Source organism: Typopeltis vanoorti, chromosome 17 (assembly GCF_054136105.1).
Source record: "Typopeltis vanoorti isolate ZY-2024b chromosome 17, IOZ_Tvanoo_1.0, whole genome shotgun sequence".
NCBI classification, from domain to species: Eukaryota; Metazoa; Arthropoda; class Arachnida; order Uropygi; family Thelyphonidae; genus Typopeltis; species Typopeltis vanoorti.
Window position 1 is genome coordinate 63,825,584 of NC_143565.1, and position 12,081 is coordinate 63,837,664.

Below are 12,081 nucleotides of genomic sequence, written 5' to 3' on the forward strand. Positions count from 1 at the left end.
CTGTTCTTCAGTACTGCCATTTTCCTAGACTTAGCAAAGGCATTTGACAGGGTGCCACATGATAAGCTGATATTCAAGTTGCAGCACATGGGTCTGGATGTCAGATTGGTCAACTGGATTCAGGATTGGCTGCCTGATAGGTATCAGAGAGTTGTGTATGGTGGAGCAATATCAAAGAGGCAGAAGGTTAGAAGTGGAGCTCCACAGGGCTCAGTACTGGGACATATTGTTTAACCTTTATATCAATGACATTGTCCATGGATTGCAAGGGGATATTCAGTTGTTTGTGGATGATGCAAAGCTGGGAAGATGTGGTAGCTCTTGCAGGGCTACCACATCTGCACTATTATTATTAGTAATAGTGCAGATGTGGTAGCCCTGCAAGAGGATTTGAATAAGCTAGATAGATGGGCAAATGAATGGGGGGAGTCAGTTTAATGCAGCAAAATGTAAGGTCTTGAGGTTTGGGACACATCAATGGGACACTGCATACTGTATTGGAGGAGTTAAACTGGGGGAAGCAGGAGAGACAAGAGATCTGGGGGTTGATGATTGATAGAAACCTGAAATTTAGGGGACATATTGCAAAGGTAGTGAAGGTAACACAGAGGATTGCTGCAATAATGAGAAGGACACTGACCTGCAGAGATAAAAAGGTTATCATTCCGTTGTATAAGACTCTGATCAGACCACACTTAGACTATTATTTTCAGATCTGGTCCCCAGGATTTGAAGGGGATAAATTAATTGTGGAAAGGGTACAAAGGCAGACAACAAAGAAGGTGTCAGAACTGTACAATGTTAGTTATGAGGATCGGCTGAGGGAGTGTGGACTGCAGAGTTTAGTGAATAGAAGAAGGAGAGGTGATATGATTGAGACTTTTAAACTGTTGAGAGATGGTTACAGGGTTGACACTGGGGAGTCCTTTTGCTTGGTTGAACAGCAGGAAGGAGTCATGACAAGGGGCCATCCCTAAAAGTTACGAAAGGAAATTGTAAGAAAGAGGGTGAGGAGTGGTTTCTTTGCATGGAGGGTGGTTGAACCATGGAATGCATTGCCTGATAGAGTGGTGAGAGTGAGAACAGTCAATGCATTTAAGGAGTGGTATGATAGACTTGTATTTCTTAGAAAGGACCTCCGACAATGAGTCTTTTGACTCCATGGATGCCTGAATAATAATAATAATAATAATTTTGGCATATTTTATAACCTGTGTTTGTCAGTTGTTTTTACTTCCTTTTTTAAAGAAGGGAATCACAGTTCATGATTGCAATCATTGAGTATTCTTTCATTGTTATATATATTTTTTTATTAACCCCCTAACTTGCCACGGCATCTATAGACGTTCAGCTAAATCTGGACACGAAGCTCTAACACCCATTGAATAACATGGATAAGAAGTGCAATTTGGTGTCACTATTTCATCCACATCGGCCGGTAGGGAGGTTAATGTAAGAAATCTTTGGTTAAATCTGTTTTCTGCATACTTTATCAGTTCTATTGGATTTTATCTTCTGGTGATTTTCATTCTTTTTTTTTTTTTCATTTTTAAAATTTCAATTTCTTTTAATGCTTCTGATGTAATGTTATTTGGGAGTCTATTAGCAGTTTCATTTTCTAAAATGTCTTTTAATTAATAATTCTGACTAATTCCTTGCCAGAGTTTATAATAACAATCTATTCATTGTTGGTCATCTATCTCTTCACTATTATTGTTTCTTTCCATAAAAACTTTATATATTTCTTTTTCTAATTTACTAATATAATTATCCAACTTTTTCTGTGACATTTTCTAGTCTGTCTTTATGCTATTGCTCTTTTCCTCTTTATATTCTGTCTTCCAGTTTCCTTAAAGTAAGCCATTTAATAAGATTTTTTAGCTTTAATTATATTCATGATTTCATCATTTCATATTTGGAGTCCTTGATTTCTTTTCCAATTTTTATTTTTAACCAGCTTTTTTTTCCTGCTGATTTGTGTACAATTAGTGTCAAAATTTTTCATGCTTCTATCTGCTATTTCCATTCTGTTTAAGTATTTGTTTTCTTGAGAGGTATTCTTTTTTTCCGTTTGTAGTAATGTATTTATTTTATAATTCATGTTCATTACTATTTTCTTTTCTTTTGGAGTTTGATGGGATTGTTATATTTCCAATTACTAAATGATGATCTTAATATTGTCAACTTTTACATCGTTTATTAATTTTGACAGTTCATTATTGACTATCAAGTAGTCAGTTATTGATTTTTGTTCTGAAGCTGACCAGGTAAATTTACGAGCAGGTTTATGTCTAAAGAAACTATTCATACAGATGTTAAGGAATCAATACCATCTGTGATGAGTGACTGCAGAGAAAATTGTTTGAATGAAAATGGAAAAACATTATTCTAAGATGCATATTCTATTAACCATTTTCCATTTTCATTAAGAAAATTTTCTCTATATCACTGATTTTTGCATTTTTGGGTTTATTTTACCTAATATATCTTGCAATAATTTATAAAGTTATTCATCTTCTACTGTGTTAGGCAATAGGTTCATATAATTGTTAGATGGCCTATTTTTTTGTTTCTAAAAATCTTTTGCTCCATTAGTTATATTTTTGTATATTTTCTTTTCCATCTTTCTTTATCCATATCATTAAACCTTTAGGAATGGCATTTCCTCCAATCCAAATGTTACGGTTATACCACTAATGTGTGGTTGTTGTCAGAGTCATTTGTTTACTTCATACTACCCAACATGGAGGTAACATTCAGTTGGGAGGGGCTATGTGTTGGGTATTACCAACCCATTAATAGTGTGAGTCATAAGTATAATGTACACAATTTTGTTTCACCTAATTTTGCCATTAATATGGTCAACTGAAACTAAACTGAATTAACTCCAAATTTCAATTGATCCTAAACACCAAATTAAATTCTATCACCCCTGGGAACAATTATCATTTTGAATTATTTCACTAATAAAAATGTCCTGTTATAACAAGCAAAACGGTGTATTAAATAGTAAAAATTAGTCTAAACATTGCTATAATAATAATAATACTGAAACTGAATGCTATGCAGCACATACATGTAATCAAATATACCAGAGGTGTTCAACCTGTCAATCGCGGAGCGATTTTTGGTCGATCTCTTGTGTATTCCTCCTTACTTACAAATTTAATTAAAACTGAAAACATAATATTTTATTTATCGTTATTTTGTATTATTTTAAATTCGCTTTAAGTGTATTGCTATTGTTTATTTATTTTTCGTTAAAAGTGTCAAATCAGTAATTTTCTTATAAGTCCGGGTAAATGAATTAATTTGGATCGGTGGAAGTCAAACAGCGAGCCGAGTGAATACGATTATAAGCAAAGTGTAAAAACTCGATTGTAGCTTAAATATTAAATATTCCAAAGCACATTACATCGATTTTTTTACTTAGGTTAAGTCCCATGTGAATATTGTAAAAAAATAAACTTGTCTCGGTATAGTTTGTATTAGATGTTTTTGTAAATAACTCTTTTGAAGCTAACTGTATATACTGCTTTAATAATATGTTTAATAATAATACTGAATATGTTAGAGTGTTAAAAACAAAGGCAATGTTTTTGTCGCCGAAGCTGTACATGGCGGCATTAGAAAGATTGTTACTGAAACTTGTATGAGAAAGGCTTGCAGGCTCTAAGTGTAAACATCTCCGAAGTCAGTCAGAAAGAGTTCAAAAAATTTTGCAATGGGCCAGCAACTTACAATCAAAAGAAAGCGGAGGAGAAAAAAAGGCGTGCCAAACTTGAAACTTAAGATGAAAGACTCATACCGATTGTTTGGGGGTTGCCAAACTTCATGCGAGGTCTCAGAGGAGGCCTAATAAAAAGGGACTGAAGCAAGAAGGGATCACGGTTCCATAATTGCTGTCAGAGAGGAGGCCACCCGGCCGAGAGTCGCCGTCAGAGAGACTACCCGGATCCACGTTGCTTGAGAGATGAGTTTCCCACTTCCAGAAAGGAGCTTCTCGGTTCGAGATGTCGCTAGAGAGAGACTACTACTTCTAGCTGCAGACAAGGTCTCAAATTGCAAAGAGGAAGAGTTCCAATTGCCGGAGAAAAGTTTCCAGGCCAGGTTAATGTCAGACATTCACCAGTGTATTGAGTTTTCATTACAATTTGATGAATCAAACAACTCCCCTGATATTGCTCAGTTAATGGTATTTATTCGCATGGCATTCCAAGATTATTCAAGTAAAGAAGAACTTTTGAAAATTATACCATTATTGAGAAGGACTAGGGGAGAAGACATTTTTTCGGCATTTGATGAATTTGTGAAACAACACAAACTTCTGCTTTTTAAACTTGTGTCTATTACTACTGATGGTGCTCCTGCAATGATAGGTAATAAATCAGGCTTCATTATGTAAAAACGATGACAAATATCCAGATTTTTTAACGTACCACTGTATTATTCACCAACCAACAAGTACTGTGTAGTAAAAGATTAAACACAAAAGTTGTTTTGGATATTACATTTAAAATTGTAAATTCTGTTCGTGGAAAAGCCCTGCAATGGCGGTTATTTAAATTACAGGCAGATGATGATAGGGAACTTCTGTTGTACAATAATGTTCGCTGGCTCAGCAGAAGTCAATTTTTAGAAAGATTTCTTGTATTAATTAATTAGAATATAAAATATTTCTCGATGAAAAAGGAGATATTTATTCACAATTGAGTGATAAAAGATGAAGTCAATTTTTAGAAAGATTTCTTGTATTAATTAACAATATAAAAAATTTTTTGATGAAAAAGGAGATATTTATCCACAATTGAGTGATAAAAGATGAAGTCAATTTTTAGAAAGATTTCTTGTATTAATTAACGATATAAAACATTTCTTGATGAAAAAGGAGATATTTATCCACAATTGAGTGATAAAAGATGGTTGTTACACTTATCATTTTTAGTAGATTTCTGTATGAAATTAAGCAATTTAAATTTAGAGTTACAAGGCAGAGATAAAAATTTAATTGACATGTTAAGTTCAATAAAAACTTTCCAACAATACTTACTTTTATTAAAGAAAAATATGAATGACTGCGAATTTAGACATCTCCCATATTTATTAAAATTTTTTGAACAAAATCAAGAAATGTTTCGCTATGATTTAAAAGAATTTATTCGTGAAATAGAATTAATTGAGGAAGAAATAAATTCAAGATTTAAAGATTTTAATAAAACTGAAATGATTGTATCTTTTATCAATAATCCATTTCAAGAAAACTTGACCATCACAGAAATTTCAAATAAAATTAGTGGGCTGTTTGATATAAACCAAATTCAGAATAGTTTACATTTAAAATCAATAAACAATGAAGTAATTTGGAAGTATGCACATGAAAAATTCCCAATATTAACTGATGTTGCACGAAAAATTCTGTCGCGTTTCGGATCGACATACTTGTCAGAATCCGCTTTTTCAAATATGACTGTCATAAAAAATCAATTAAGAAACCAAATTACAAATGATCATTTGGATGATTGTCTGCAATTGGTCACTTCTTCATATCAATTTGACTATGAAAATATTGTGAGATCCAAACAATGCCAAATTTCACATTAACTTTTTTTTTTCTTTTAATCAACCAGCATTTCCTGTAACTTATGAGTTTGTAATCAATCTGTTGTTTTTTCTAACTTTGGTTTTCCAAAATAGAGAATTAAATATTTTATTCCAATATTTTTTTTTGTTGTATTAAAATAATTAAATAGATAAATTTTTTAATACACAAATAAAGTTTTTAGTTGTGTATTTTTTTTTAGTTCTTTATTTGTGCATAATCAGATATCAGGTTGGGGGAACGTGATCTATATAAGAGAGTAGATCGCCGAATAACTTTTTATAGAAAAATAGCTCGCATAGCAAAAAAGGTTGAACACCACTGAAATACAATTTACTCTTCTACAATTTTTTTTGCAAGAACCTTTTGCCACTCTTTTTTGCAGTCTAATTTCAAAATTCTCAACTTAGCAACGTATTTTCAGATATTAACCATCTACTACCACCAGTTTCTCTCTAGATCTCCTTCTATCAGATCTCATCTTAACTTCTTTGACTATTCTTTCCACATGTTCAAATAATCTCACCTCGTAAGCCTTAATATTTTGTCAGTTAACAGTGGAGGTATACAGTTGTTATAGCTCTTGATTATGTCTTGACTATATCTATCTATCCAAGCATGAAAGATTTTATAACCTATAACATAACAGCCATGTGTAGGAAAGTGATTAGAGAGAAGAAAGGAATCTGTTGTTTTGTGAAGAGTTGGAGATTGTATTCACTGGGAAAAATTACATTGGGAAGACAGTTCAAAGAACAGAGGTACATAGAATGAAGAAAAAGAATGACAAGTTGGTTCAGTGAGTTTGGAGTTAAACCATATATGGAAGGTGACCAGACGCTACCCATGGTTATACATGAATAAAGGAAAGTGGAGGAATGGTGGTCAGTTCAGGGGGAGCAGCATTTATGGAAATACCTATAGAAAAGACAACGCAGAAACAGAGCATCTCCTGGAAAGAGTTGGAAGAAGTCAGTGAAAAAGAAAAAATGGGGGGGGGGGGGAGATCTATTAAGCAAACAGCTCTTTTCTGGATACAATTAAGCATTCTGAAGATTCTTCTTCAGCATTTCCTTCTGTTGCACAATCAGAGATGTGGGAACAATAGTCTTATAATGAGGAATAACCAAGTAATCCTATAAGCTACCTTGAACACCATAATATGTTCTCTGAACTTCAACTCTATTCCCCAACACTCCTAAGTCCCTAGCCTCATCAATTTCGTGGAGTACAGTTCCATCAATGCAGTACATAGCCTATAATCTTTTAATCTCAAACTGCAAAACCTGACTTTTCTAAATTAAACTGAAATCCATTAACTTTTGGCCATAGTGCCAGCTTATTTAAATCATCCTGCAAACTAACATCAGCTTGATTAATTATTATGCTGCCCAACTTTACATCATCAAAAAACAACTCAATATCTCTCTTCAAATCATTTTCTATATCATTTATGTACAAATTAAACAATAATAGTCCAAGCACAGAGCTTGTGGCACACCGTTTTTGGTATCTGTATATGAGCCACTCTTGTATCCTCATCACCCACAGAACAAGTTTCTTCTTCCCCTCCATCCCTGCAACTGCTATACTATGGAACAGTCTTCCCCTTGATGTGTTCCCTAAGGAATACAATATAGAGTCATTCAAATCCAATGTGAACAAATACCTTCTTTCCCAACCCATACACAGTAATAATGTACTATCGGTTGATCTACCAACCTCTCATGTATGGGCTCAACATTAAAAAAAAAATAAATAAATAAAATATATATATATCCATCCCCATTGTTCCAGTTTGCATAACGGTATTCCATGGAGTATCCTGTCAAACACTTTACCAAAATCCAGCAGTATCACTATATAGCCATTCTCCTTGTCCAACTCAGCTGTCACTATTATAAAAAGTTAATAAATTACTAAGGCAAAACCTTTAATAAAACCATGTCACCTCCCAAAGAGTATATATTCTTATCCACCCATTCCAAAATTGTCTTTAACCAACTTTTCCAATAATATTACCACCACTTCCAAGATGACAACTGGTCTGTCATTTTACCCTCCTTCCACACCATAAGAACTTTACCAGAGCTCAGACTTAAATTAAATAGCAAAGTAAGAGGCACTGACAATTCCTTTGCACATTCATGTAATACCCAGGTGAATATCCCAAACAAGCCCACAGCAGTAATTGCATTTAAATTCTGCAATATCCTAAGTATCTCCGATTCATTAACCTCAATTCTCATATCAGTTATTGCTACATAAGACACAGAAATATCCTCATTCAGGTGATATTCATAGACTTTTGAACTCTAATAAACTTTCATAGACTTTTGAACTCTAATAAAAAATTTTGAACTCTGAATTCAAACTCTACTATTACATCTGATTCAGTCACCTCACTACCATCAGCACCCATTAAAGTTTCTTTTCCAAAGCCATTCTTCCTTTTACTTACCACAGAGTGAAATAATTCTTCAAAATTTCCTTTGACCTGGTTGGCTAAGGTCTATCTGATTTAGCCTTCCTTATTATGCTGGTAACCTTTTTAGCCAGAGCTTTGTACTACTCGTGAGGTTGCGATCACCTTCCACCTTGTAAAACCTCCATAACATTTTCTTTTTTGGCAGATAACACCTAATACTACTCATCCATCTAACACCTACCTTATTTATCTTCCTGACAATGGGAATACATTCCAATATTGCTTCCTTCAGATTCCTGTTAACTATATCCCATGTGCTGCTACCATCCTTCTCCTGCAAAATCTTATACTATGGGTGGCTGCAAGCTGCTTTCAAAGCTTGTTATAATCACATGCCCTATAATTCCACATATATCCTTTCTTAAGAGAAAAAAAAAAAAAAAATTGCAACCTCCTGAGTCAATACCACATGGATCACTCTCTCTCACAAATCAGAGGTAATATCAACACCTTACTTATGAACAGATCTGAACCTATGATCAGATCCAACACCATCACACACCATGAGTCCTATCAGTCTCAAACTGTTTCAAATGATTATCTCTTAGAAGATGCATAAATTCCATTTCTCCTCTTACCATGAGACATGAGATCTTTCCTCTTTCTAGTCGACATCTCTGTGGTAAAAATCCCCCATAATAATTATTCAACTTGCACTCATTGTACTAATTTGCTGATACATGTCTTCCACATCACCCCTGAACCCTGTGGCCTATAGCAGCAACAACTGTATATTTGTTCCAATAGCCACTATTTTATTATTATTATTATTATTATTATTATGTAACACCTCTAGGGAGTCAAAAGACTCATCGAGGGAGGGCACACCTACTTTACAACTCTCCGCCTCCACCACTCCACTAACCGCAACTACCTTCATCATCTACACCAATGACATCTACAGTCGACCACAACCCCTACTATTTCACAGAAATCGCAAACATCCATGCCCACAGCATGATTCGAACTCGCAGCCTTTTGGCTGGAGAGAGGATATGCTAACCACTTGACCAACCAGGCCAACCAATCACACCAGTTTCCTTCAAATGAACTACTACTCACATACCTGTCTTCTTGCCATCCTACTTTTTTTTTTGCTGCAGTTCTTCAGCTATCAGCAGCATTCCTCTCCCTGTTCTATCTTCTCTATCCTTCCTAAAAATACTATACCCCTCACATTCAATTCCAGTAACCACATCTGCTGTCAGCCAAGTTTCACTAAAGCCTATAACTTCTGGTGAGATTGCACTGACTAATGGCAAAAACTCTTGCCTCTTATTTCAACTGCTTCTTACATTAGTATAAAAAAATTGTAGATTCCCTTTAATTCTCATACCATCTTTACACCTTATATACATTCTTGTAGTTTCAGTATTCACAATAGCCCTATAATGATTTTTATCAGCTCTATGTTCTAAAATATTCCACGATAAATGAATACCTAAAATAGATTCCCTACATAAGCCTCTTAACTCCCTCTCAATCTTAACAATTTTACTGTCCCTGCCCAAATACTTCAACCTTGCTTAAAAAACCTCTTCAAATCCTTATGACCTTCCATGTTCAGACGCACTCCACCTCTTGCATATAGCTCTCTTTTGCCATCAAATACACTCCAAACATAAACATATTCCAGAGTTCTTTTTTTTTTTACACATTCTTGCAATCAGATTTTCATTATTACTGCTCTTTTACTTAACTCATAGATATCAAAAAAGGACAGCAGACTCACTATGTTCCCTCTGACACTTTTCTTCTTCAAAATATCTAACATTGCTCTTAAATCCTTTGCTACCTGATTTTTGATTACATCACATGACAAAGGATTTTTCTTTTATATCTTCTCTTTTACATCATGCCCTCTCATTATCACTAAAGTCACCCTCTTTATTGTTCCAAAAGACAAGCACTCCTCAGGTTGCTTGTCTTTAATCATTGAATAACCACATATTATACCATTCATAACTTCATTCACAACCAAACCAGCACATTTCTCACTCCCTCCTTTTCTACACTCTTCTGCAACACTCTCCTGGTTTCATGTCTTTTCCTCATCTCTCTCTTCCTTACTCTCACATGGCATCTTCTTATTTCCTCTTGACCTTGTTCTTTCAAAACTTCTTGTCACTTTCATTCTCTTTATTACTTCTCCTCCACTCACCAAATTCTCCCTCTCACCTACTCCTGTTCTAGTTACATCAGCTAAAGTAATCTTAATGATCCTAATCTCTCTCTATTGATCACACTCAATTCAGTTGATTACTGATTGATATTTTAACATTATGACTTTTAAAACAAAAAGAGAAATTAAAGCAACGTAAACACATCGCTAATTGCAAAGGCTGAAAATATTATTTATGTCGTGATTATTATTTTAAAGGGAAATGCACAGTCTACGTTGATCTCGCGATACACTTGTGGAAAAATTGCCAGAACCGGACGCTCAGTACGGGTCGTGTAGCAATGCTAGGAAAGTACATGTGTATAGCCATGAATTCATTTAAAGGTTTTACTGCAACTCGCATTGGTTAATTCGATATATCAAATAACAACGATTAAGCAATGAATTACAAATAATTTTAAAATATACCATTTCAAAACTACATGTGAAATGAAACAAATATTTCACTTAATTATATTCAGTAGCTTTAAATGAGTGCCCTCTTAAACTCAAATCATGTTTCATATAACTGAAACTTGACCTCAGCTGTATTTATTGTATAACAACATCGAATTAGGCTTACCGTCGGTGAAGTATACATATCATCACAGTGATTTTCACATCCAGAAGCATTTTCAAATAATTCATGCAATACTTCAGCAGTACCAATATGACAAAACACAAACACTATTAAGAGATATACACACATTGTAATTTTTATAATGTTACGGTAATATTATGGAGATTCAATATGTAAATGTATGCATGCACTCATATTGTATTGCACAACATAAACAATGGACATGGAATCAGTTCACCATTAATAAAGCACGGTCGACGAATTAACAACTACGACTTCTATTACGTGAAGGTAGAATCAGAGAACAACATTACAAAACGACGAAATGGTATGAACGCCATCTATTAGTACACAAAATCTAAATCTCCGATATTATGATATTAAAAAAAAATCTACGATATTAAAAATTTGCTTATGATGTAACGATTTTCACAAAGTCTGGAGAGGAAACAGAAGAAAGACTTTAACAATGAAGGAAAGCTCTAGAAATCAGCGGTTTGAGAATCAGTGAAAATAGGACTAATTATATGTCTTGCAGAACGCAGCAACGGGGAAGGGTTAACATTAAAGGGCACAGAGATGCCAACTGTCTAGGATCACATAACTAGGATCATATGTCAAAAGGGATGGAAATCTGGACTCAGAACTCAATAGGAGGATCAAGTAAATATAAACTGGGAAAAGGTTTCAGGTATCTTGTGTGATACAAAAATACCTAGCAAGTTAAAAGGACAGATCTACAAAATAGTAGTAAGACTGGCACTCGCGTATAACAGCGAGAACTGGCAGGTCACCGAGTGATGGGAGAAGAGAATGGACATGACTGAAATGAGAATGCTGAGACTTATAAGCGGTCACTGATCCGGTGGACAATGAAGGTAACCCAAGTATCAGGGAAGATTAAAACATCACGTTTTTATATAACGAAACCTGTGGTGAATTCATCACTATAAACACACGTACTGACCATAGTAATGACTATTTAATTCGTAAATATTTCATCTGAAGTATCTTGGGACATCATCAGTACAGTAGTTCAAACAATACTAGGAATAACATACAGTTAGGCGCATGATTACTACGGAATCTCAATATACGTGCAGTAACGTGTTATAGAAGTAAATTAAATATAACTGGAAAAAAAAAAAATAATAATCTTCATAATAAATACCTTAATCTGCTAAATCGATCAAAAAAGATCACTAACAAATTACCAACGGAAAAATGGGTAGTCAATTTATCAAACTGTCCAC

At 34.3% G+C, this 12,081-nt stretch overlaps 1 protein-coding gene across 1 annotated transcript in view; it reads right to left on the reverse strand.

Annotated features, from left to right (window-relative positions):
• The window catches only part of LOC150097445 (transmembrane protein 59-like), a 99,445-nt gene extending 88,300 nt beyond the window's left edge, over positions 1–11,145 (reverse strand). Inside the window, exon 1 of the mRNA XM_090407199.1 lies at positions 10,832–11,145. Within this exon, the coding sequence (XP_090263325.1) occupies positions 10,832–10,957 (126 nt within the window). The 5' untranslated portion in view covers positions 10,958–11,145. The remainder of the gene's footprint in view (positions 1–10,831) is intronic.
• Between the last annotated feature and the right edge of the window lie 936 nt (positions 11,146–12,081).